At 55.2% G+C, this 27,008-nt stretch overlaps 1 protein-coding gene across 2 annotated transcripts in view; it reads right to left on the reverse strand.

The window, feature by feature from the left end:
* ADAMTS10 (ADAM metallopeptidase with thrombospondin type 1 motif 10) overlaps window positions 1–27,008 on the reverse strand; it is a 70,637-nt gene that overhangs the window by 34,449 nt on the left and 9,180 nt on the right. Inside the window, exons 2-7 of one of the 2 annotated variants that reach the window (XM_050986195.1) lie at window positions 19,245–19,555; window positions 14,401–14,756; window positions 7,956–8,115; window positions 5,211–5,428; window positions 3,209–3,274; window positions 2,090–2,235 (exon numbers count right to left, since the gene is read on the reverse strand). In XM_050986195.1, coding sequence (XP_050842152.1) covers window positions 2,090–2,235; window positions 3,209–3,274; window positions 5,211–5,428; window positions 7,956–8,115; window positions 14,401–14,756; window positions 19,245–19,332 — 1,034 coding nt within the window. In that variant the 5' untranslated portion in view covers window positions 19,333–19,555. Of the gene's footprint in view, window positions 1–2,089; window positions 2,236–3,208; window positions 3,293–5,210; window positions 5,429–7,955; window positions 8,116–14,400; window positions 14,757–19,244; window positions 19,556–27,008 lie in introns of both variants that reach the window. The other variant, XM_050986194.1, reaches the window with a different exon arrangement.

Raw genomic sequence — 27,008 nt, forward strand, 5'->3', positions numbered from 1 at the left:
CTTCCCTCTGCTCCTGGCCTCGACTTCCAGCCATTGCATGAAGGAATCTTCTGTTTGTACCAGGAAAGGCAAAACAAGAAGAGCAAAAACCTCCTCCAGATGGAAACACAACATCCTCAAAATGGGCGGAGGTGGCAGCTCCAAACGAGACCAGTTTGGGTTGGAGAGGGAATTTTCTCATTTCCTTGCAGAGGTCAGCATTTGGGGTTTGCCAGCCTGGGCTGAAAGGGGCCAGGCTGAGAGCTGGCTAGGGTGGGGTCAGCTGGGGGACCAAGGGCCAGCTGGGCTGGGCCACCCCGGAGCCAGGTTGGGGTGGCACCAAGGATTGTGACCCCAGAGCGGGTTTGGGGACACCCGTGGGGTGGGGGCTGAGGATTGTGACCCCAGAGTGGGTTGGGGGACACCCGTGGGGTGAGGGCTGAGGATTGTGACCCCAGAGTGGGTTTGGGGACACCCATGGGGTGGGGGCTGAGGATTGTGACCCCAATGTGGGTTTGGGGACACCCGTGGGGTGAGGGCTGAGGATTGTGACCCCAGTGTGGGTTTGGGGACACCCACGGGGTGGGACCTGAGGATTGTGACCCCAGAGCAGGTTTGGGGACACCCATGGGGTGGGGGCTGAGGATTGTGACCCCAATGTGGGTTTGGGGACACCCACGAGGTGGGGGCTGAGGATTGTGACCCCAGAGCAGGTTTGGGGACACCCGTGGGGTGAGGGCTGAGGATTGTGACTGCTGAGTGGGTTTGGGGACACCGGGCAGGACCCCTCAGCACCGCCCCCCCCGAACCCTCGGGGATGAGGGTGGGCGGTGAGAAGTGGCAGCACACGAAGGGTTAAGTGCGACACATTCCCGGGGATGGCTCCTGTCCCTTTGGCCCCTGGAAGTGCCCAAACCTCTCCCCTCCTCTCGGCAGGAAACCGAGCGAGTGCAAAACATTTGTTGCTTTGTTTTGAGCGAATGCCTTTAAAGCCTTCGGAGGCTCTGCTTTGACACGTCCCTGCAGGAGAAAAAAAAAGTCCCGAGCTCAGCAAGATCTTATCGGGACACCGGGAATTTATTGGGGCCGGGGCCGGATGCGCCGGGCGCTGTCCAGGCTCAGCAGCGGCTCCGGGCTGGCTCCAACATCTGGAGGGAGGACGGAGAGCTCGGAGAGCTCGGAGCCGGCGTTTGCATCCCAGACGGGTGGAGGGAGGGCAGGAAAAAGCTGCAGCCCCACGGGAGGGGGCAAATCTGGGGCTGAGGGGCCCTTTTGTCGCTCCTCTGTGGGGTCTCATCAGAGGGGTGTTCCAGGCTCGCACTGGAGCAGGAGAGCAGCACATGGATTAAGGAAGCAGCTCCGACCTGGAGTGTCCCCTTGACAGCACTTTCATTTCCTGACTTTCTTTCTCTGAAGGAGAGGGGGAAAGGCACAAAATGAAGTTGGATTTGCCTTTGGCCTCTCTCGAGGGGTTTTGTCTCTGTCCAAGCAGGAATTTGTGGGCACTGGGGGGACAGTCCTGGACACAGGCAGCAGCAGCTGGGGATTCAGCACTCCCTGTGCTCTCCATCCCTGCAGCATCCTGTGGCCTTTCAGCTGCTCTGCCATTCCTTCCACTGTCCCTGTCATCCTCTGTGTCCTCCATCCATCCATCCATCCATCCATCCATCCATCCATCCATCCATCCATCCATCCATCCATCCATCCATCCATCCATCCATCCATCCATCCATCCATCCATCACCCATCCATCCATCCACCCCAACAAAGACTAAGTGAAGGCTGGAGGGTGACAACAAACTGGAGTGGAGATAGATAAACCGAGCTGGAGGGTGACAACAATCGGAACTATAATAATCTGCACCCACTGAGAGTCAGGAAACTTGGATGAGCTGGGCGCCCAGCACAGCTGGCACCCCCAGAACACAGTGCCACCCCCAGGGGACGGCTGGCACCCCCAGGGGACAGTGCCGCCCCCAGGGGACAGCTGGCACCCCCAGGGGACAGTTGGCACCCCCAGGGCACAGTGCCACCACCAGGACACAGTGCCATCCCCAGGGCACAGTGCCGCCCCCAGGGGACAGTGCCGCCCCCAGGGCACAGCGCTCACCGGGTGATCAGCACGGCGGTGTCGTGGTTGGCGATGCCGTTCTCCGGGATGGCGTTCCCGTTGCCGTTCCTGTTCACGATGGATTTCTGCCACTTGCAGAAGCTGTCCAGGGATTTCCCGGCATGGTGGTTGATCTCCAGCGTGGGCTGGAATGGAAGCAATGGCAGAGTGTGCTCCCAGGGAAGCTCTGGGGGGAGGCACTGCCCATTCCGTGCCAGCAGAGCACTGGCACCACTGCAGACAGCCCCAATTCCTCATGGAGGCCATAGGAAAGCAGGAAAAGTGGGACTTTGTCAAGTCTTAACTTCTTTTTGCCAGGGTCAGGATTAAATCATGGGATGGTATTTCTTGTGTGGACTCAGATGTTTATCAGCTCTTATCCATGTCAAAGCCTCACAAACCCTGAGTTCTGCAGCACTTTAACAAACTAAAAATGGAGCCCCATCTCTCTCTCTACAAGGCCTTCTAAGGACAAACTGCCCAATTCAGAAATGACACCTAAATTATTTTTGCTTTTAACCCAATAACCAACAATGGCCCACAGTGTGGACTTTTTTATCCAATTACACAAAACCACCCAAACCCATGGAGAAGAAGGTGAAGAAGAAGAAGAATATGGAGAAGAAGAAGGAGAAGGAGGTGAAAAAGAAGGAGGAGAAGAAGGAGCAGCCTCCACCCTAAAACCTCCATCTTGGTTTGTGTATATCACTGTATTCTAAACCCTCCAGCTCTAAGTTTCCCCCCCTGTGCTATCACACACTTCAATCCAAACTCCACACCCACAATCCCAGTTCTGTCATTCCATTCTGGAAGCTTCTCCACAGCCCCAGGTCAATGCAGTGTTCTCTTGGGGGTCAGTGCCTGCCAGCACAGAAAGTCTGAAATTCCCAGCAGCCAGGGCCCCAACATCACTTTAGGAGAGCTAAATCTGCTTAAACCCCCCAAAGTCACCCTATCATGGAAAAAATCAGATTCCCAGAGGTCTGCTCAGCCCAGTCCTCAGGGGGCATTGGGAGGATTTTCTACTGGGGGGAACTCCTGGGAGTGACATCCAGGGGGGACACAGAGCTCCTGGAGGGAAGTGCAGACACAGGACAGGCTCAGCAAAGCCCAGCTTACCTGATCCTCGGTGAGCAGGATCAGCCGGGTGACCAGGATATTGACAATATTGCCCAGACTCGAGTCCTGGAAAAGTTTGGCAACCTGACCTCCAAGAAACAAGAAAAGAGGAGTCTTAAAAATGAGCTCTGTGGCCAGGCGAGCTGGGGAGAGCTGGGCACTGCAGGGGGCGGTCTGAACCCAACATTTTTGGGAAGCAGGGATGAGAATGGGACCCCACACCAGCACCTGAGCAGCAGAATCCCCAAAACCACGGTCAGGGCTGGCTGTCTCAGAACAGAGAAGCCAAAATCCCACAGCCCAGGTGGGGCAGCCCCCACCGCTGGCATTTTGTGCAGCCCCGGGGATGGAGTTTTGCTGAGGGGAGGCCGCAGCATCCCTCGGGAGGGGATCGGGAAGGGCACAGCATCCCCCAGGAAAGTTTGGGAGCAGATGAAACCGGGATTGTTTGAGAATCTGGCGTCGGGCTTTAGAAATGCAAAGCGTGCAACGCGATCCTGCGGAGGACGGGACAAAGAGCCGTCACAGAGGGGCTTTCAGAGGGTTGATGGATAACTTCCAAGCCCATCTCACCTCACAGGAGGATCCAGAGCGGCCAATTCAGGCTGTTAATGCCCCCAGCCTGGTACCCTGCCGCCAGCAGAGCCCCAGACCAGAACCAGAGCTGGGGGCATTCCTGAGCCCCTCTCTCTGCTCAGCCCCCAAGCGTGAGAGCTGCGGGTCCTTCTGCTTTCCCATGTGGTTCTCAGCTTGCCTTGGCCGCCTTTGAAATGCTAATTTGAGCTGAGAGATGCTGCTCTAAGAAAGGCTTTTGTTCTCCCAGCCCGGGGTCAGACTGGCCAGAGATTACCTCTGCAGGCTCCGGGGTCCCTCTGCTCAGCAGCAGCAGCCCGGCAGGATTTCTGACCCCAAAGCCTTGCTCTGAGCCTGGGCAGAAGCCACTGCCGCCCACAGGATTTCTGACCCCAAAGCCTTGCTCTGAGCCTGGCAGAAGCCACTGCCAGCCTGGCGGATTCTGACCCCAAAGCTTGCTTGAGCTGGCAGACCACTGCCAGCCAGCAGATTTCTGACCCCAAAGCCTTGCTCTGAGCCTGGCAAGCCTGCCAGCCCAGCAGGATTTCTGACCCCAAAGCCTTGCTCTGAGCCTGGGCAGAAGCCACTGCCAGCCCGGCAGGATTTCTGACCCCAAAGCCTTGCTCTGAGCCTGGGCAGAAGCCACTGCCAGCCCGGCAGGATTTCTGACCCCAAAGCCTTGCTCTGAGCCTGGGCAGAAGCCACTGCCAGGCTGGGACAGATGCCATTTCCCCATCCTGCTTCATGGAGGAAAATCTCCTTTTCCCACCATGGACTTTTGGGGTTGAGAGGAATGACAGGTTTGTCTTTACAAACCAGCTGTGGGGCTGCTGGTGGATAAAACCAGTGCTGGGAGGTAAAAGAAACAATGGGAAGGGATTCTACTGATTGATGAGTGGAAAAAGATATTGACTTTCACAAACAAACTGTAGGCTTGCTGATAAATGAAACTGGATATTTAAAGATGAAAGAAACAATGGGGGAAAACCCCTAAATTCCATAAGAATTAAAAATTAAAAGGGAGAGTTCTACATTAGAGAGGAATCTTTGGTATCGGGTTCTGGGAAGTTTGAGCCTCTCAAGTACCTCAGAAATGTGGAAAAACCCCTAAATTCCGTAAGAATTAAAAATGAAAAGGGAGAGTTCTACATTAGAGGGGAATCTTTGGTATCAGGGGTTCTGGGAAGTCTGAACCTCTCAAGAACCTCAGAAACAGGGAAAGAGAGAAGGGAAATTGGGATAAAAAGGAGGCTGCATCCCAGGGGAATGCCCCATGGCCTCTCCCTTTATTCGAATAAAGCAGAAAGGACTCCTCTGTCTCCTTTTTGGACATTAACCTCTGGTGTTTGTGGATTGATTTTCCTGACAGGGTGATGAACAAGAATTCTCTGGCAGCCCTTGAGGCTCCTGGTGTGGGTGTAACACTTACAATATTCATGATGGCCAGGATGTACTGCTCGATGTCCCTGCGGCCGTGGTAGCCCACCATCATCTTGTCAGCCACCACCAGGGTCTCCACGTAGCGCTCGGTGCTCACCGACCTCTTCAGGGGCAGCTGGCCCCGCTGGCTGTGGTTGCCCGATGGCTTCAGGGGGGAGGGCTTCAGTGTCCTGAGCCACCAGTGCCTCCCCTTCCAGGGCTTCTCGTCTGGGGAGGGAATGCGATGGCTGTGATGCCCTCGGGATGGCTGGGATGCCCTCGGGATGGTTGGGATGCCCTCGGGATGGCTGGGATGCCCTCGGGATGGTTGGGATGCCCTCGGGATGGCTGGGATGCCCTTGGGATGGCTGGAATGCCCTCGGGATGGTTGGGATGCCCTCGGGATGGCTGGGATGCCCTTGGGATGGCTGTGATGCCCTCGGGATGGTTGGGATGCCCTCGGGATGGTTGGGATGCCCTCGGGATGGCTGGGATGCCCTTGGGCAGGAGCTGCCAGCTCCCAGTACAAAGTTGCTCTATCCCAGTCCCTTCCAGTCCCCCCAGTCACTCCCAGTCTCTCCCAGTACAAGCCCATCTGTCCCAATCCCTCCCAGTCCCCCCTAGTCACTCCCAGTCCCTCCCAGTCCCCCCCAGTACAAAGCCACTCTGCCCCAGTCCCCCCCAGTCTGTCCCAGTCCCTCCCAGTGGGGGAGGCCATGGAGGAGCTCTTCAGCTGCCCCAGGGGAAGCTGAGGCAGGATGTCAGAACAGGATTCTTCCCTGCAGGAGCATTTGGGCAGTGGAGCTGTGTGCCCAGGGCGGTGCTGGGGTGCCCCAGGGGAGCCTGGGGGTGGCACCCAGTGCCAGGGCTCAGCTGATGGGCAGTGCTGGTCACACCTTGGACTGGCTGACCCCAAAGGTCTTTTCCAGCCTCGCTCATTCTGTGGTTCTGTGATTTCTGGGGGGACCCAGAAAATGTCCCAAAGGCAGCCCAGGGCTGTCCCCAGGCTCCTGCCAGCCCTCCTGGCCTCTCCCCTGCCCTCCTGTCCCCTCCTGTCCCCTCCTGCCCAGCAGATCTGTGCCCAGCCCACCTCAGCCCCAAACCCTCTGGGCTGCACAGCCCTGCCCTCAGCTCTGCCCCAGGCTGGGCTCAGAGACTGCACAGCCACAGCCTGAAAAGGAACCCCTTGCAGACTCTTTCCTCTTTCCTTTTCCTGGAAATTCCTCTTTCCTTTCTCCAGGAAAGGACCTGGATTTAGGACTTGGCTTTTCCACCACAGGAAGGGCTCAGTCTCTGCAGCAGCTTTGTGGGACTTTGCTCCAAGTGCTGCTGAGCCGAGCCTGGGGATGGCCCCAGCAGAGCCATCAGCTCCCAATTCCCTGCCTGGAGACCACAAGAGGACAGGGGAGTGACTGGGGGACTCCAGCCCTGCTCCTGCCCTGCCAGCAGATCCAGCTGGATCCTTTCCCCTGCTCTGAGGTTCATCACAGCCAGTCCTGGGACAGACCTCAGGCAGCCCCAAAGCCTCAGGCAGCCCCCAAACCTGCCAGCTCCAGCTCCTGCAGGGATCCAGGGGAGCTCCTGGGGTGTTCAGGGCCCAGGGGTGCTGGGCAGGGCAGGGCAGGGCACGTCCAGCCAGCGGGGTGAGGGGACAGGGTGGCCTTGCTGGAGCTGTTGTGCTGTGGTTGTTCTAAACTTTGGCTCCCCCTGCACATCTCTGTTTTCCAAGAAGCAATTAGGAGAGGGCGAAATTATTTCTGGAAGCTGGGGAATGTGGCAAAGAGTCAGCAGGAGGGGAGTCTGCATCCAGCGTGGCTTTGGGAGCCGGGATGGGCAGGGCCAGGGAAGCACAGGGTGCCTCCAGAGGTGCTGGTGGCTCTGGGGACACTCAGAGAAGGTGACAGTGCCTTCCAGCAGTGACTCCTCATCTGGCCAAGTGTCACTGCTGGGGCAGTGGATGGACACCCTGAAGTGACCCCCAAACAGGAGCAGTCAGGGCCAGCCCTGCTCTGCTGCCACAAACTGATCCATGGAAAGCCCTTGAGCAGGGAGGGCACGTCCCCTCAGCCCTGCAGAGCCTCCCTGGACTGAGGGAGGGGCATCCTCTGGGCCTGCCACGTTTTGGGGAGATGGAGAAACTCTGCCTGCCCACGAGGGATTCCAGCCAGGCCCTGGGACAGACTGGTGGGAAGAGGAAGGACCTGGAGGTCTCATGGGGAGAGGCCAGGGCTGGTATTTGTGGGTCCTTTTGGAGGTCAAAGCCCTGTAGGTGCAGCAATGGGGCTGGTGAGCTGTCACCATTGTCCCTAAACATCCCCTGTGACGGGCCAGGCCCCACATCCCCCCCTCCGAGGGCTTTTTCCACCTGGTCCCCACCAGCAGCAGAGTTATCCCAACATGGACACAAACCCCAAAGCCCAGGCTGTGCTGAGCACACATGAGCTGTGATTTCCAATCCTCTGCAAATTGGCCAAATCTGGGAGGATTCTTCTGAAGAAAAACAAGAGGTGGGTTTTTTTCCCTCTTCTATTCCATGCTCTGTTTACAAATTCTCAAGCCCTGCTGCGAGGAGGAGAGCACGGGAGCTTCCCAAAGCCCAGGCCACCAGAAATGGGTGAAACCAAACCCAAGAAAATCCCAAATTCAGGAGATAAATTTGGTTCTTTGCCACACGGAAGAGAGGGAGCCTCTTCTGCCAGGATTTCCCCAGGGGGTTTTGGGCTGGATTTGAGGAGGGGGAGGTGGGGGCACCTACCCAGCACTCCACAGGCTGCATCCATGTGAGGGTACTGCAGGGACGAGCGCTTGTACACCACGTGGGGGCTGCCCTTGCCCTCTCCCCCCATGCTGACGTTGGCTCCAGGGCTCAGGGGCTCGATGAAATATTCCTCCTCATCTGCCACGATCACCCCGTGCTGCAGGAGGGAACAGAGGGTGTGCAAGAGGTTTTACAGCCACTTCTGGGAGCCAGGGAGAAGTTTGATCAGAGGATCCCTGTTTACCCCTGAAAGAATTTCCTACCAAGGTTGGTGACAAGAAAGAAATAAGGAAAAACAAGAAAAACCTGCAGCTATTCCAATAAACACTTTGTTTGTCTCTCATCACCAATAAGTGTAAACTTATGAGCTTTGTAAAATGTATAAAAAGCAGGCATGCTAGAACAAAACCAGGTTTGAAGCCTGCTGAAAATGGAGTGTTGCATTGCATTGTCTCTGTCTCAACTACAGCAAGAGGGGAGGCAATGACAGAGGTGCACAGAGAACCTGGTGGCTTCTCCTGGTGAGGTTTTGCTGATCAGCCCCGAATTTCTGGGGACTGACAAAAGCTGAGGGGGAATCCTGCCCAAACACTGAGCTACAGGAAGCCACAGAGCAGAGCAAACCCAGCCAGATGGTGGTGGATGCCTTGGGACATCTGTGTTCACTAAAGTCCTCTGGAAATCACTGCCTTGCCTTGCTGAGTTATGAATGAGCTGTTTCCTATTCCACCCACTCGGCCTCAGTGGGATCCCTGTGGGATCCCAAAACCCCTTCAAACACGGCAGCACTCAGCTGTGAGCTCGGCCTCCCCAAAAAGCCAAAAAGCAGCTCAGGACCATCCCCAGCAGCTGGGAACTCGGAGCTGCAGGGAGGGGTAAATCCCCAGAGGCTTTGGGAAACACCCAAACGTTTAAAATCTGAGGGCTGATTAGGCAGAGGCCACCAGCAGAGCCAAACCCCTTCTCTGGAGCCTGGAGGAGGCATCCCAGCCCCTTGTACGCCTCAGACTGGCCACTTCAGTGAGATCACCTCGGGTTTGCTCCCTGAGTTGCTTTAGGTTTTTATTCTTTGCCTGACTCAGCCTCAGCTGTGAGCCCAGGCTTTGCTGGTTGTCACCAAACCCACCAGGTACTTGCAGGGTCCCTCCTCTCCACCCTCACAGCAACATTCCCTCAGCCTGAGCAACACCAGAAGTTTCTGGGAGCCCAACACCAGCTCCATCCCAGCTCCTGGCACTGAGCTTCTCCAAGGAATGTGGTGTCCCATCAGCTGAGCTCCAGTCCCAAAAGTCCAGCCCAGCGCTGGGTGCAGGCACACCCCTGCCCTGCCACCAGCAGTGTCCTTTGGATGTGACAGCGTTTGTCTGTCACTGTCATGTTTTCTGAACAATCTCTTTGCCCAGGATTTTCTCCTGGGAAGCTGAGAAGCCTCAGAGAAAAATGAAAACAATAATTATCTGATTTGCCTCTCCAGTGTTTTGCTGCTCTGGAATGTGTTAGGACATTGTTTACCAACTGGTGAATGTTTCATTGGTTTCATGTGAATTGTTTTTACTTAATGATCAATCACAGTCAGGCTGTGTCTGACTCCGAGGAGAGAGTCATGAGTTTCTCATTATTGTCTTTTAGCCTTCTGTCTGTTTCCTTTCTCTACTTTTTAGTATAGTTTAGTTCAGTGTTCTTTAATATAATATAGATCATAAAACAATAAATTAGCCTTCTAGTGGAGTCGGATTCATCCTTTCCTCCCTTCGACGGGGGTCCCAGAAAACACCACCCTTGTCCAGCTCCCTCTGTGCCCCAGGAGCCCTGCCCGGGTGGGCAGCAGGGAATTCTGTCCATGGCAAACATCCCGAGGCTCCTCCACGGAGGTACCCCCTGGAGCAGCTTCTGTGCTGGCTGTGGGTGGGACACCCTCTTTGGGGACTGTCCCTCCCTTCCCGACTGTCCCTGTCCCCTCTCCGGGGTCTGTCACTCCCTGCCGGGCTGTCCCTGTCCCCTCTCCGGGGTCTGTCACTCCCTGCCGGGCTGTCCCTGTCCCCTCTCCGGGGTCTGTCCCTCCCTGCTGGCCTGTCCCTGTCCCCTCTCCGGGTCTGTCACTCCCTGCCGGGCTGTTCCTGTCCCCTCTCCGGGGTCTGTCACTCCCTGCCGGGCTGTCCCTGTCCCCTCTCCGGGGTCTGTCCCTCCCTGCTGGGCTGTCCCTGTCCCCTCTCCGGGGTCTGTCCCTCCCTGCCGGGCTGTCCCTGTCCCCTCTCCGGGGTCTGTCCCTCCCTGCTGGGCTGTCCCTGTCCCTTCTCCGGGGTCTGTCACTCCCTGCTGGGCTGTCCCTGTCCCCTCTCCGGGGACTGTCCCTCCCTTCCCGGCTGTCGCTGTCCCCTCCCCGGCCGAGCTCAATGGGGCAGTGTGTGAGCAGTGCCCGAGTGCCGGGGGATTTCCTCCTGCCTCGGGCTCTGCTTCTCTTGGCTCGGCTCCACCTTTCCAAGCACAAGCGAGGTACTGTGAGGTTCCCGTGGCCAGGCTCCGGCAGAGCCAGCTGGAAAGGCTTTGTGGGATGGGGGGAAGGAGGTCACCCCCAGCCCGGGGGCAGAGCGAGTCCTGCCCCAAATCCATCCCGCTGCCAAAGGGATGTTCTCACTGCAGCCTCGCAGAGCCTCCACGCCTGCCTGGCACCTTCCAGCAGCGAGGGCAATGTCACAGGAGTCTGGGAATTGTCCCATCGCTGACCCCAAGGACTGAGCTCTGCGGGGCAGGGCTGGCGAAGGGGGTGGTGAGAGGTCCTGAGAGAGCTCTGTGGTTTGTGGGGGAGCTGCACTGGATATCCTGTGTGTGATTCACACAGGTCAGCTGCAGAGCCAGGAGGGTTTGCACTGTCAGCTCATACCACACTTGGCAAAGGCACAGCCATGGCCTGGGGCCGGAGCTGTGTGACAGAGGGGACATCTGGGTCCATCCTCCTCATCTGGGTCCATCCTGCCCATCTGTGTCCATCCTCTTCCTCATCTGTGTCCATCCTCTTCCTCATCTGTGTCCATCCTCCTCATCTGTGTCCATCCTCCTCATCTGGGTCCATCCTGCCCGTCTGGGTCCATCTTCCCCATCTGTGTCCATCCTGCCCATCTGGGTCCATCCTCCTCCCTGCCTCCTCATCTGTCCTGTGAGGCAGGACATCTGTCATCTGTCCAGTGGCAGCCAGGAGGAGCAGATCCCCGTGGGATCGTCACCAAACCCACCAGGTACTTGCAGGGTCCCTCCTCTCCACCCTCACAGCAACATGCCCTCTACCTGAAAGGTCTGAGCAGTACCAGAAGTTTCTGGGAGCCCAACACCAGCTCCTAGCACTGTTTCTCCAAGGAATGTGGTGTCCACATCAAGGAACGTGGTGCCTGGGTCCCTCCGGGCACTCCTGTTTGTGCTGGGCTCAGGGACTCCCCAGGAAAGCTGCCCCTGGTTCCCAGGCAGTGCCCAAGGCCAGGCTGGACAGAGCTTGGAGCAGCCTGGGACAGTGGAGGTGTCCCTGCCCATGGGAGGGGTGGGATGAGATGAATTTTAAGGTCCATCCCAACCCAAACCATTCTGGGATTCTCTGATGGAGATTTGGCCTTTTGGCTGCTCCTCGGACACAAAGGGGTTCAAAACTAAACCTTGCAGGCACAGGAGTTCCTGAGGGATGTGGGAGCTGGAGAGCAGAATGGCCTGGAGCTCGTTACCATGTTCACAGTCACCCCTTCCCTCCTCCTCATGCTCAGCTCACCCCGTAAGCAGCTCAGGTCCCAGTTTGTGCCCAGTCACCAGCACAGTGCCAGGTGCCCGTGCAGCACCACCTGGGCAGAGGTGGGGCAGTGCGGTGTCCCCTCAGCAGGACCCTGCACCTGGGGCCCTCTTCTGTCCCTTCCAGGATGGGGGATGGAACGGAGCCTGCTGGGGATGAGGGGTGGCACGAGAAGCTCCTGGTCACCCAGAGCACTAAAAAACACCTCCCATGGCAAGTCCAGCCCCAGCTAAGAACATTCCAGACTCCTCCTGCCCCAATCCAGCTGAGAACATTCCAGACTCCTCCTGCCCCAATCCAGCTGAGAACATTCCAGACTCCTCCTGCCCCATTCCAGCTAAGAACATTCCAGACTCCTCCTGCCCCAATCCAGCTGAGAACATTCCAGACTCCTCCTGCCCCATTCCAGCTAAGAACATTCCAGACTCCTCCTGCCCCAATCCAGCTGAGAACATTCCAGGCTCCTCTTGCCCCAATCCCCAGCCCCACTGTCCTCAGTGACCTCGAAGCCTTCCTCCCCCATCCTCGCTGTGTCCGTAGCTCTGGAGGGCAGAAGGACAGAGTTCAGGCAGAGGGGAGCTCGTTGGATGACCCTCTGTCCCTCTCTGTGCCTGGCTGCATTCTCCTCCAGACAGCCCTTGGTGCCTCTCCAGAGCTAAACACGGCCTGGGGATGGAACTCTCCCAGTTCCAAGGGCTGCTGGGCCAGTGCTTGCCCTGGCCTTGCTGCCCTGAGCAGTGGGAGGGCAGGGGGATGCCACATTCCTCCAGAGCCAGCAGCACCCAGCTCAGCTCTTGTGAGCACCACGAAATTCCCTGGGACTAGAGCAGAGCTCCCGTGTCCAAACAAAGGGCTCGGGAAGCAGGAGTTTGTGCAGCTCAGGAGTTTGTGCAGCTCAGGAGGTTGTGCAGCTCAGGAGGTTGTGCAGCTCGGGTCGTTGGCTGTGAGCTGGAAACTTTAGACTCTGTGATCTAATGAGTCAGATTCTCATTTCTGTTAATAACCAACAGCACTGTTCTGGCAGGGTCACCCCGCAATAAATCAAATGGGAATTCATTCCCCTTTGGAAGCTTCTCCACGCTGCCAGAATGCTGCAAGGAGGTGGGGCTGGAGCAGAAATATGAACCTGGCCTGGAGAGGCTTTTTCTACCCCTCCAAGGGAGCCATCAGCCTTGGGATCCACTCACGGGGTATGTTTGCTCCATCCCTCCATCTGGCAGCTCAGGAAGTGAGCTGTGCGAGCCAGAAATATCAGAAAATCACAGAGAAATAGGGATGTAAGTCCTCAGTCAATTCCCAGGGCTGGGAGAGCTAATGAATCATACCTGAAAGGTTTTGAGAGGTTTTTGTCTGGCCTGTTCTAAAGACCTTCCAAGATCTCGCTCTCTCCAAGCAATCTAGTCCAGAGCTCAGCTGATGTCCACCACTGAGATTCCTTGCTGATATTTAGGACTTGGAAAATCAACATTCCCACCCTCCTTCCTGCAGCCTTGCTGGCTTCAAGGAAATGCCACCTTGCCCCCTTTTGGTGTTCTATTTTTCATGTTTAAAGACTGATTATTTCAGGTGTTTTTTCCCTCAGAGGTGGCATTTTTTATCTCCTGAAACAGGGGCAGAAGCAATGAGATCCCCAGGAGTGCATCTGCAGCTGGAAGGATCTGGGTGCATTTGTGGCCCTGTGAAATCCCTGCCCTCCCTCACTTCTTCCTCACCAGCTCAGCCAAACATTCTTTGCTGTTGCTGTTGGAAAAACCTGGTGAGAGCCAGGTGTGGGTATCCCCAGAGAGCCAGGATTATCCCATTCCCACCAAAGTCAATGGGAAATGCCCAGAAACTGGACTGGAGTAACACAGAGATCCCCCATGGGAACACCCATGGATGTCTGAGGGATGTCTGCACCTCTACCAATCACAATGCCAGTGTGGAATATTAAATATAAAATATATTAAATATAATTTCTCTCTCTCTCTAAATAGACTATATATAATAGAAAAATATTATATGTATTTTATAGATTTAAAATATACTATATTTTAATAATATATTGTATTGATAGGTAAAATGATATATTAATATTATATCAATATATTAATATATTATATATAATATTTTAGACTATTTGTATATTTTATACATCTAAAATATTAAATATATAATATATCATAATATATAATATATATAAATAATATGAAATATATTGACATATAAATATAGTATATTATAATATTTAATAAATATATTATATAAATTTTGTATATAGTATTATATAAAATATATAATATAAAGAATATGCAGTCTGTATAAAAATACAAATATAATGTATATATAAATATATAAAATAAATAAATATAATATATAATATATAATGATATAATATAATATAAATCTATAATTCTATAAAATATGCTATATATAAATATATAAAATATATAAATATAAAATATTAAAATGAATGTATAAATAGATAAAATATTAAGATATAAAATTATAAATAAATAAATAAGTATATATATCTCTATATATATAGATAGATATATAAAAATGTTATTAATATATTAAATCTAAAGCTTGCCACCAACCCCAAGCTTTTGCCACCACATGGATCCACCTGCTGGAGGACCAAAGCAGCTGGCACTGCCCCCATCAAGCCGAGCCAAGGCAAGGCAGACTCACCAGCCCGTTGCAGTTGCTGATGGCCACCTTGGAGCTGAGGTACTGGTCCTGCAGGTGGCCGGCGTAGTGGCAGTCCTCGTGGAAGTCGTGCTGCCAGTCCATGCCATCCCGCTTCCAGTACTCCACGGTGAAGTGCTCGGCCAGCAGGTTGGAGTGCAGGGTGAGGTTGAGCAGGAACTGGGTGTGGTGGGCAGAGACTTTGTAGAAGACCTGCTGCTGCGAGGGCTCGTAGGGCAGCGAGCGCCGCGGCCGCGGCTTCAGCTGGCGGCGCATGTCGAAGGTGAGGAAATCGCCGTTCTGGTCCACTTGGATGGGGAAGGCGATCTCATAGTGATCCAAGCTGGAGAGGAATTCCTCTGGGGAGGGAAGGACACGCATGGGAATGGCAGCCTGCAGAGGGAGTTGGACACCCAGCAATGCCAGCCCGAGCGCAGTGCAGGGGGAGGGTCAAGGTCCTGCCACGGCATTCCAACAATTGTGATCCCAGGGCTCTGCCCAGCCTGCAGGATCCTGCGTGTCCAGGAGTGTCAAGCAAATTCTATTCTATTTGCCACCTGGATGGCAGCTGTATCCTGCTCAGTGGGCAGTTTTCCTTTTCTCTTCCACACCCACTCCTCCCTCTGGGCAGACCCCTGCTGATAAGAGGCTGTGGAATGTCCCTGCATGGCTGATAAGAGCTACAGCATCCCATGGGAGATGGGAGCCCAGGGGGAGGAGCCAGGCATTCCTACCTGGATAGAATCTGGAGATTCTGGAACACCAGCACAGCTTCTGCACTGGATTTCCCAGAGGAGCAGCAGCTGCCTCTTCCCCTGGATCTCCAGAGGCAGAGTGCACCCTTCTCCAGGATCCCTGCTCCAGCAGAACCAGCCCTGGCACTGCAGGAGGGCTGAGCCACAATTCCAGTGGCACTGCTGCCAGCCCCCTGACCCACAGGGTGTCAGGCTGTGCTCTGCCTCTGGCAGGGTTTTGGTTGTTTCCTGCATTGTTTATTTTATCCTTTTATTTTCTTCCCTAGTAAAGAACTGTTATTCCTGCTCCAATATTTGTTGCCTGAGAGCCCCTTAATTTAAATTTTTTAGCAATTCGAAGGGAGGGGGGTTACATTTTCCATTTCAGGGGAGGCTCCTGCCTTCCTTAGCAGACACCTGTCTGTCCAAACCAAGCACAGCCTGCAAAGGGAGTTGGACACCCAGCAATGCCAGCCCGAGTGCACTGCAAGTGGAGGGTGATGGTCCTGCCACAGCATTCCAACAATTGGGATCCCAAGGCTCTGCCCAGCCTGCAGAATCCTGGGAAATTCCCCAAACGCTGCAGCCTGCAGAACCTTGGGTTAGCAGCTTATGGAATGCAACTTTTTCCTCTGCAGGTGATGGAGAGGAAGAGCCTGGCCCAAAGGGCCCTTCAGGACACCCCAGTTGTGGCTCTGGACCTGGAGTGTCCCAGGTCCTTTCATCTCCACTGGGCAGAGGGAATCCCAGTTTTGCAGAGTCCAGCTCTGAGCTTTGCAGGGTTATTTTAACCTGAATCCCTCCAGGAACAGACCCAGCAGTGAGGTTTCTTCAAAAGGAGGCAGAAGGAGCCTTGGGGTGACAATGACTCAGGGGAAAATTTTATTTAATTTTTCTCCCTGTGAGTTCCTCAGGACATCTGCAGCTGCTACAGGGAGCTGCTGGCTCTGAGAACACAAAACAACAGCCCCACCCCAACCTCCTCTGCAGTCAGAGCTGCAAGGGCTGCAGGGGCACAGGGTCCTTGAAATGCCAATCCTGACATCAAAATAAGAGAGAGGAAAAGCAGAATTCCTCCAGTGGTGCAGAAAATGAGCAGGAGGAGAAGTCAGATGTCCCAATTCCCCAGCCAGGTCTCTCTCTGTGACCCCAACCTGCCCCCCCAGCTCCCTGGATTGGTTTTATCACCCCAGCCTGGCTAAGCAGGGCCCTTGAGCTGAGCCCAGGTGGTGCCATCCAGGCTGTGCTGTGACAAGGGTACTGTCCCCAGCCCCTCCACCTGTGCTGGCACAGCAACACAGCTCTGCAGGCTGCCAAACAAACTGGAACAACCTCAGCAGAAACTCCTCCTTTTTAAAGGAAAATGTCCCAGAGACTGCCAGATTGGATCTGAGCAGAGATCTGGTGTTGGAGCCCTGGCTGCTGAGAATTTCAGATTTCTGTGCTGGGAGGCACTGACCCCCAAGGGAACACTGCATTGACCTGGGGCTGTGGAGAAGCTTCCAGAATGGAATGACAGAACTGGGATTGTGGGTGTGGAGTTTGGATAGAAGTGTGTGATAGCACAGGGTAGGAAACTCAGAGCTGGAGGGTTTAGAATGCAGTGATGGATATAAAGCAAGATGGAGGTTCTAAGGTGAAGGCTGGTCCGTCTTCTTCTTCTCCTTCTTCACCTTCTTCTCCACCTTCTTCTTCTTCTTCTTCACCTTCTTCTCCACCTTCTTCTTCTTCTTCTTCACATTCTTCTTCTCCATCTTCTTCTTCTCCTTTTTTCTCTTCTCCTTTTTCTACTTCTCCTTCACCTTCTTCTCCATGGTTTGGGTGGTTTTGTGTAATTGGATAAAACGTCCCCCTTGCAGGCCATGGGTGGTTGGTTATTGGGTTAAAAGTAAAAATAATTTCGGTGTCATTTCTGAATTGGGCAGTTAATCCTTAGAAGGCCTTGTAGAGAGAGAGATGGGGCTCCATTTTTAGTTTGTTAAAGTGCTGCAGAACTCAGGGTTTGTGAGGCTTTGACATGGATAAGAACTGATAAACACCTGAGTCCCAACAAGAAATACTCTCTTGAGTGCTTTCTTTCCCAACCCTGAGAGGCAGAAAAGAAGCAAAGGAACTGACAATCTGGCTCTGTCTGACAGCCCTCAGCCCCAGAGGCTGGAGCTGAAATGGGAAATATCCATGTGCTGGAGCAGGACAGCTCCTCCTCACTGAGTGTCCTCCTGAACCCCTCCTGCCTGGGGGGGTTTGAGCCTCCTGAGCCCTCACAGGAGATTTTCCCTCTGTTCCCTCTGGAAAAGTCTTCTTGTGCTTTCTGCATCCCACTTGTTGTTGTTTCCTAAGCCAGCAGGAGAGGCCTGGCTGCTCCAGGGTGGCTGAATTTTGCCAGCCCCCACCTACGGAGCCTTCCCGGCCATTAGAAACTCAGCCAGCTCCAAACTGCACTCTCACCACAGGGCAGCACTGGGAAGTTTCCTTTTCCTCTGTTTTCCAGTGTGGGAGCCTGACAGAGTGGTTTTCTTGGCCACCAGGAATGGGATGGCCCTTCCACCCTCTGGAATTAGGGCTGAGCTCCCATCCTTCCCCACCATAAACCCTCCTGGCACCTCTGAGTTGCCAGAATTAATTATTAGGGTTTTAACTTCCCATGCTCCAGCTTTTGCTCCATCCCAGCACCTCCCTGTGATGGGGCTGGGCAAACAAGGGTGACTTTTTGCACTCAGAAATGACTTCGGGCTTGGAAAAATTTGCTGTCGGAAGTGTTTTTTTTTCCTTTTTGCCTCTTTGCAGTCCACGTGGGCTTGGAAAAGAGTGAATCAGAGGGTGGTTTGTGCCCACTGTGCCTACAAAACACCTGGGACTCGGGCTGCAGGCTCTGATCCTGATCTGAAAGGCTCTTCAGGAGGAAAAACATGTCCAGAGCTGAGGGTGGGGTGGTGTGTGAGAAGCTGGTGGTGCTGTGGGCTGGACACTGCATCTCCTCAGGGATGTCACTCTGGACACAACCAAAACCACTGCTGCTGGGAAGGATGAAACTTTGATGAGAAAGTCTCACAGATACTTAGGCCTGGCAGAAAGATTTTTGGATGTAGAGTTTGACGAAGGAATAAAGATGGAAGCAAGTTTTGATCGAGAAGAAAAGAATTGCTGAGCCAGTCTTAGTGGATAACCAAGGAGGCAAAGGGTGTGTGACTTAGAAGGGGTTTTATGGCTTAGAGCAAAGGATAAACCCACCCCAAACAAGAAGATGTTTTTACCAAGCAGAAAGAGAGCACGGGCAAAGAAGTCAGCAAATGTTGCAAGTAGAAAAAAAGGTCTCAGAATTTTCCACTGCAAGAAAACTGAAAAACAACTTCTAGCTTAAACTGTAATGTACTGACTTTTAGTGACTGGAGAACAGTGACATGAATGTGGTAATTACAGCAGTTATGATAGGCTATAGATAATAGTTAAGGGATAGATTGGTTCTACTGGATGAAGATGCTCAGCAAAGAAAAGTAGATAATGCATTGGAACAAAAACCAAAGGGTCTCCAGGCCTGCTGGAGATGGAGCTGGCAGCTGTGGGCACAGGCTCTGTCACCCATGACCCTGGACTGCTGTAACTTTTGGATGGAATAAACTGCATTTTGTATACAATAAATTGCATTTAGAAGAGCTGCTTGGAGTCCCACATCCCTCATTCAGGCTCTTACAGCGGCGCCCAACGTGAGGCACCATTAGTCAGAGCCTGAATGAGGGATACAGGTCTCCAGTCCTGCCTGCAGCTGGAGCTGACAGCTGAGGGCACAGGCTCTGTCACCCACAACCCTGGACTGCTGTAAGGTCTTGGATACAAGAAACTGCATTTAGAAGAGCTGCCTGGAGTCCCGAATCTCTCTTTGAGGCTCTTAAACACTACACCATCCCACCCTGTCCCGTCCCACCCCACCCCACCCCATCCCGTCCCATCCCATCCCATCCCATCCCATCCCATCTCATCCCGTCCCGTCCTGTCCCGTCCCATCCCACCCCACCCCGTCCCGTCCCATCCAATCCCATCCAGTCCCGTCCGATCCGATCCCATCCCATCCCATCCCGTCCCGTCCGATCCCGTCCCACCCCACCCCATCCCTACCTTGTGACTGGAAGGGGAAGCCAGGGAAGGTGCCCCCGGCCAGGCCGAGGGTGACGGTCCAGGTGAGGAGCCTCCAGGCTGTGGCCATGGTCAGCGCCGCTCGTGTCGGAGCAGGGAGATCTGTGCCGGCTGGGAGGGCGCTGTCCCCACATGTCTCTCCCTCGGCCACCCCTTATGTCCAGAGAGGAGTCCCGGGTCCCTCCGCAGGCATCCTCGGCCGCTCCGTGCTCTCCCGAGGCCGGTGGGGGTGGGCAGTGCCAGGCCAGCACCGCGGGGTCAGCACGGGCTCGTCCCCAGCCCCGGCATCGCCCCTGCGGGGGAGAGGGGGGTGAGCAATGGGATGGAGAAGGACTCGAGGTGGGCAGGGGAATGAGGAAAGCGGGGTGCTGGAGAAGGCAGGAGTGGGATTGAGGAGAGGAAAAGAGGAGAAGAGGATGGGAAGGGTTTGAGGATGGATTAATCCCATCAGTTCTGCACTGCACTCGTGTGGGTTCTCCCAGCTGGTACCTGCGGAAAGGAGCTCAGGATCAATGGGAATCCTTTATCCTGTGGCAGCACCCTCTGGGAAGAGCAGCCCCAAGAGTGCCCAGGGTCACCTGATCCCTTAAAGCGAGCAGGAAATAACGGCACTGGCAGGGTGGTGGTGAGCAGCAACCCAGAAATCCTCTCTGAGGCTTCCCTGGATTTCAAACATACTTTAAGGACTGTCACTGCACTGAGGGAAGAGCACTTGCTCTCAAAGTGTACTGGCTGAACCTAAAAAAGTGATGGAAAACAAAGAACCCATTCAAGAAACTCACCCTCAACCCCATCCACAAATGGATCCCGAGATTCCAATCGCATTTGTTCTTTAAAGCCCTCTGCTAATTGCTCTGGTGAAAGATTCCTGGCTTGCTGAGAATTTCCACTCAGTCTGAGGCGATTACATCAAGCTCGAATCGAGCTGGGGACTTGCACAAAGCCTGTGGGGTTTTCTTCTTGCCCACCCACTCCATGAGTAGGGGAGGAGTGCAGCACATCCTAGAAAATCCCAAATATCCCAGCGGTGACGCTGCAGGGCACGACCCATTGGGCAAACGCAAACCTCCCTGCAGGGGTGGCAGATAAAGACCTGCAGCAGAAGGACAGATCCCACGGGCTGGAGCAGGGCTGGGAAAGGCAGGATGAGCTCCTGGGAAATGCAGGATGGGGTCCCCAGGACTAGATCCTGGAAAAGGCAGTATGAGATCTCAGGAACAGCGGGATGAGTTCCTTGGGGATGAGGTCCCAGGAAAGGCAGGATGAACTCCCAGGGAATGGCAGGATGAGGTCCCAGAAAAAGATGGGATGAGCTCCTCATGAAACGGGGAGCATCCCCCCATGAATGGCGGGGTGAACTCCCGGGAAAGGCAGGATGAGTTCCCCAGGAATGGCAGGATGAACTCCTGGGAACGGTGGGATGATCTCCCTGGGAAAGGAGGGATGAGCTCCCCAGAATGAGCTCCCTGGGAAAAGCAGGAAGAGCTCCCAAGCATGGGAAGAGGCTGGAGACAGGAGGAGGGTTCTCTTTGCAAAGGTGTCAGCAGCCAGGGCCCGTGTGTGGTCCTCATCCAGTAAGGAAACGCTTAACCCTCACCTTGCTGTGCTCTGGGCTGGTTTGAACTGCCCAGGGCAGGGGAGCTGGGTCCTCCTGGGGTCTGCCCCACTCCCCTCCGTGTCCTTATGGGAATCTGAATCCCTGGAAGTGAATTTCTGCTCCTGTTTTCCCATCTTTACTGTGCCATGAATGGTATTTGTGCTGCAGGAATGACACCTGGCACAGCCCAGAGGTGGTGTAGGGGAGGCACAAAGGGAAATCCAGGAGATGATTCCTGCCCAAATTTATCTTGGAAGTTACAGAATGGTTTGGGTTGGGAAGGACCTTAAAGCTTATCTCATTTTACAGGGGCAGGGACACCTTCCACAAATCCAGGGTGCTCCAAGCCCATCCAGCCTGGCCTGGGACACTTCCAGAGATCCAGGGGCAGCCACAGCTGCTCTGGGCAACCTCACAGGGAAGGATTTCTTCCTAAAATCTCATCTAAATCCCCCCTCCTCCAGCTTCAAGCCAGTAACCTAAATTAATGCTTTTTTCCCCTACTAGGCAGAAACAGTGGGAGATGAAACACTCAGCTTTAAACACAATTCAGAGTTGCATAACTTTAAGATTTTTCACTGCTTATTTACAGTTAAGAATGGCCAAAGATCCTCAGTGAGGCCTCGGCCTGGACTCCCCAGTCCCATCTGGGGCCACTTGCCAGGTTTTCCTCTGCAAAGTCCGGACACAACACGAGGTGGCCTCCAAAACTGAGCATCCTGTGAGTGGCCCTGAGAATAGAGGGGCAGCTCCCACCTTGGGCTGCTCCTTTTCCCTGGGACAGGTAAGGGGAATCAGGGAGTGGGGGGAAGAGGGTTGGGGCAGGAATTCTGCCCCATTCCACCCCCAAAAGATGATGCTGAGACCCGGTGACAGCATCCCCCGTGGTGCCACAGAGAGGGGCTGTGGCACAGAGAGGGCACAGCCAGGGCCAGGAAAGGCACCTGGGGGTTGCTCTGTGCCTGCTCCAGCTGTGGGAATTGGACTGGAAAAGCAAGAAGTTGAAAGCAAAGCCCTCTCCCAAGCCAGCATTTTTCAGCATGTCCCAAAGCTCACAATTCCAACTTTTCAATCCTGTCACGGCTCCAAAACCCACGGAGCCAACTAAAGTGTGTTTTCTCCTGGGCTTCACACGACTGATCTCCCTTGTTTTCCAGCTGTCAAACCCTTTTCCTCCAGGCTTTCCGTCTTCCCCCCTCCTCTCCCTGACTCTCCCCGTGTCCCCCCTGCCCTTCCCGGCCGCTCAGCATCCCCCGGAACCGGCCGGGAAGGAGCCCCGGCGCCAGGAGCCCACAGCCTTGACCTTGGGGGAAGGAGACGCGCTGGGAGCAGCGCAAGGCAGGAATTACAGCTGCAAAATTCCTGCGGGCCGGGCTGGGGGAAGGGCCCGGCTGCGATCCCTCCCTGCAGGCAGCGGGGAAAACACGGCCCCTTCCCGGCGGGGCTGCATTCTCAAAGCCCGAGGAGCAGGAGGAGCACCTGGAGGAAGGTGAGGAAGGATCCACCTTCTCCTCACAGCTGGATCCTGGTTCTCTCCCCACGGGTGGATCCAGCTCCGAGGAGCAGGAGGAGCACCTGGAGGAAGATTTTCTCCCCATGGGTGAATCCTGCTCCTCTCCCCATGGGGGGATCAGGCTCCAAGGAGCACCTGAAAGAAGGTGTTCTCCTCATAGGTGGATCCAGCTCTGGGCAGCAGGAAAAACATCTAGAGGAAGGCGTTCTCCTCACAGGTGAATCCTGCTCCTCTCCCCATGGGTGGATCAGGCTCCAATGAGCAGGAAGAGCAGGAAGAAGGTGCTCTCCTCACAGGTGAATCCTGCTCATCCCCTCATGGGTGGATCCAGCTCCAAGGAGCACCCAGAGGAAGGTGTCGTCCTCACAGGTGGATCCTGCTCCGATGGGTGGATCAGGCTCTAAGGAGCAGGAGGAGCACCTGGAGGAAGGTTCTCTCCCCACCGGTGGATCCAGCTCTGAGGAGCACCCAGAGGAAGGTGTTCTCCTCACGGGTGGATCCAGCTCTGAGGAGCACCTGGAGCACCTGGAGGAAGGTGTTCTCCTCATGGGTGGATCCATCTCTGAGGAGCACCTGGAGCACCTGGAGGAAGGTGTTCTCCTCACAGGTGAAACTTGCAGCTCTCCCCATGGGTGGATCCAGCTCCGAGCAGCAGGAGTAGCACCTAGAGAAATGTGTTCTCCTCACAGGTGGATCCAGCTCCGAGGAGTAGAAGGAGCACCCGGAGGAAGGACCAGGAGCCGGAGGAGCTCTGGTGCTTCCATCCCGATCAAGTTTTCCATAACTTCGTTTTGCAGGATGGCGGAGCCCCGGCGGGACACGGGGGTGCCACGGGCCGGGCTGGGACAGCTCGGGGACAGCTCAGGGACACGGCGTGACCTCTCCGGTCCCGTGCCTGCCTCGCTTGGGCCGCTTCCGATCTGCTCCTTCCCAAGGAATTCGCTGTCCTTGGCAGGCTCGGCTCGGGCTGACGCTCCCGGCTGCCGGTGCCAAGGGTGGCTTTGGCCGCGTGAACCCGAGCGACACCGGGGGACAAGGCCACCACAGCGGCCAGCTCACCTCCTGCCACCCCGAACACCGCCGGGAAGGAAGGGGCTGGGACAGGGGGTGACATTCCAGCTGGGATGAAGCGAGAAGAGCAGAAGGAGCGGGGCAGATGAGAGCTGCTCGCAGCTGCAGACAGAACTCCCCGGCTGCTGGGCCGGCTCCAGCAGCGCAGGGGAAGGTAATAGGAAGCAGATGGGCGATGCTCGGGGCCAAGAGGAAGGTTCAAGGTGCCTCCTAGTGCAGGGAAGAGGAATTTAACTGCTTTTAAAGATGCAGGGCCCGGCAGCTTCCAGGTTTCTCATCCAACTTTTGCAAATTATGAGCTCAGGTGTCCTTTTCCTTTTTTTTTTTTTTTTTTTTTTCTGACGGAGAAATAAATACAAACACAGATTTCTGCTTCCAACTTACCCCGGGGGAGAGGAAATACTTTTAGTGCACCCCCTGCCAGGCCTTCCACTGACGTCTTTCAGACATGGGAGCACTGGGAGAAGTGAGAGCAGCACCTCAGGGGGAGCGCTGGGAACAGTGAGAAAGCAATAGGAAAACAGTGGGAAAACAGTGGGAGCAGGACCCCACAGCTGCACCACCCCAACAGCATTTCTGGGCTGAGTTATTTTAAGGAAGGAAAGCCTCAACGTTCTTTTATTCTTGTGTAAACTGGGGAATTGACACCACCCTATAACCACACCGGGGCTATTGGGGTTATCATGGTGCCACATCTCACAGCTTGGTCCCTTTTGGCCCCAGGTGCCCCCTGACCCTTCCAAGGGGCTGCCCAGCCCCACAGCAGCCCTGGCAGCCCCTACAAACAGCACCACAGGGGTTTCTGCTCCTCCAGCTGCTCCAGCCTGGGAGTTGTTCCACCAGGTCAAAGTTTATCTCTGGGGGAAGAGCTGTGAGCCCCAGGCTGGCCCCAATGGCCTCATTTTCCATGGAAATAGAAATTCTAGGGAAATGGAAAGGAAATAGTCCTGCAGGGGACTGGCATTTGGGCTCAGAGCTGTGCCAGGGCAGCGAGGGCACTTGGCAGCAGCAGCAGCAGCAGCAGCAGGAGGAGGTTTTTTAGGCTTTCCCACCACCCACATGGGTCCCCTGCTACCCACGGTGGGGTCTCTCCTTCTGCTGGGCTCCCAGCTGCCCTCCAGCACACACAACAGCCCCTGAGTGCCTGTAGCTCCTGGGTGCTGCTCCTAAAGTCACCTGAAGAACAGTGTCCCTGTCACCTGCCATCGCTGCTCTGTGGAGGTGACACCTCAGCTTTGAGCTTTTCTATTTTTCACACTCTGTGCTGCTTTAGTGTTTGGGTCTGGGTTCACATTATGGGATGGTGAGCTCTGTGCCCAGAGCAGGGAGACAAAACAATTCCTGCTCCAGCTGGGCACCAAGGACAAATGACCCAAATCTCAGCCCAGGAGCACAAACCCCGTGGGCTGGAGAGAGAAAAACAAGGGTGGGACTGGATGGGCCGGGGCTGGAATGGGACAATGAACTGCAAGGTGCAAATGGAGCAGAGCTGATCCCAGGGAGAGACCCTGTGACCTGGTGTCCATTTTGGGACCATTTTGGTTCATCTTGGGTGCAGCCCTGGCTGGGCTCTTGTGCTGCCCAAGGTGGATCCATTGAGGCCTCTAATAAATCCTGCTTCATTCTTTAGCTCTGTCTATTCTCTGTTCTAGGTCAGCCTTTACAAGGCATCAGAGGGCCACAGGTTTTTGCTGTAAAGCCTCAGCTGGAATCAACTTTCACCCTCCCAGTGAAGATATTTTTCCTCATATCCAATCTGAACATCTCCTGGGGCAATTTGAGGCTGTGTCCCATTGCTTGCTCCCTGGGAGCAGAGCTCAACCCCCCCGGCTGTCCCCTCCTGTCAGGGAGTTCTGCAGAGCCACAAGGTCCTGCCTGAGCCTCCTTTTCTCCAGCTGAGCCCCTTTCCAGCTCCCTCAGCCTCTCCTGGTGCTCTAGAATTATCAAATCAAAGATCATGGAACATCCTGAGCTGGGGGAGACCCTCAGGGATGATCAGCCCAGCCCCTGTCCCTGCACAGGCACCCCAACACCCCCACCCTGAGCAGCCCTGAGAGCTCCTGCAGCTCTGGCAGCCTCGGGACCATTCCCTGGGGAGCCTGGGCAGTGCCCAGCACCCTCGGGGGGAAGAACCTTGCCCTGAGCTCCATGCCAAGCCCTGGCCCAGCTCCAGCCCTTCCTGGCCCCCTGTCCCTGTCCCAGAGCTCAGCCCCTGCCCCTGTGCCTCCCCTGGGGAGGAGCTGCAGCCCCCAGGAGCCTCCCCTCAGTCTCCTGTGCTCCAGCTGAAGGAGCCAAGTGCCCTCAGCTGCTCCTCAGCCCCTTCCCCAGCTCTGTGTCCCTCCTTTGGGCACTCTCCAACAGCTTTGGATCCTTCTGATTTTGTGGTGCCCAAAGTGGCCCCAGCCATGGAGGTGAGGCTGCCCCAGGACAGAGCAGAGTGGGACAATCCCTCCCTGGCCCAACCAGCAATGTCCAAAACCTTCTCATCATCCCTCCATCCCTGCTCCTCCTCACCCTCTCTCTGCACCCCCAGGGCCTGGCAGGGCAGGTCCCTCGCAGCTGCTGCTGCATTTCTGTGTTTTCTGCGGGGGTCTCAGCCCCTGCACTCCCCGGGGCTCCGGGTGTTCCCTGCCTGCTCAGGCACCTCCCAGCTCCCAGCTGGCAGCTCCGGGCAGGTCCCTGCACGTTCCCGGGGATGGAACACTCAGCCCCGCTCCTCCCGCAGGCTGCTCCCGGCACGGGCTGAGCACGTGGGGGATGCAAAACTGTCCCGGAGACCTCCCTGGCTCCCAGCAGGAGAACGTCCTGAGAGTCCCGACAAAATATTTGGCCGGGCTGCCAAGTGGAAAACATGCTGAGCTGCAGATGGCAGAAGTCTCCCTGCAGTCATCTTGCCAGCATGACAGGACTTCCACTGGGAAGTCATTTCTCAGCTCTAGGGCAGCACTAGGGGTTAAACCCACAGAAATCTGTGTTTTTGCTGCCAGGAGCATCTGCAAACTGCAAGAAAAGGGTTAAAGTCACAGGTCTGCAGAACACAGAATAAGAACTTGAGCCATAATCTGCTTTGCTGCTCCAAGTGTGGCCTCCCTGAGGCCACGGCGAGTGAGGAATTAGAAACATGGAGTTATCCCCGTTCCCAGAACACTGCAGCCTCCAGCCCCGGGGTGGCTCCTGCCTGCACAGCCACCCTTTGGCTGCCCTGCACCCCCTCTGCTCAGCCCCGCCACCAGTCCCAGCTGGTGCAATGCCAACTCAGCCTGTCCCTTCCCTGCTGACCCTCTCGGGGCAGGGAGGGGGCCCGGGATGCTCAGTGCAGCCCCTCTCCTTTCCAGGGCTGATTCACCTCCTCCTGAGAGCTGCTCTTAGCACACCCCAGTGACTGCGGGTCCCATTTCAGCTTCCCAGGAGGCAGGTGCTGTTTTCACACCAGTAAAATCAGATCCAGCCCCATCCAAAGGTGCTCCCCAGCAATGTGGGAAATGCAGACCCACACTGCCAGCGGGACCCTGAGAGCTGAGGGCTCTGAGCCGGGTCTCTGTGTTGGGGTGTGATGTCGTGGTTT

Source organism: Serinus canaria, chromosome 28 (genome assembly GCF_022539315.1).
Source record: "Serinus canaria isolate serCan28SL12 chromosome 28, serCan2020, whole genome shotgun sequence".
In the NCBI taxonomy this organism is placed as follows: domain Eukaryota; kingdom Metazoa; phylum Chordata; class Aves; order Passeriformes; family Fringillidae; genus Serinus; species Serinus canaria.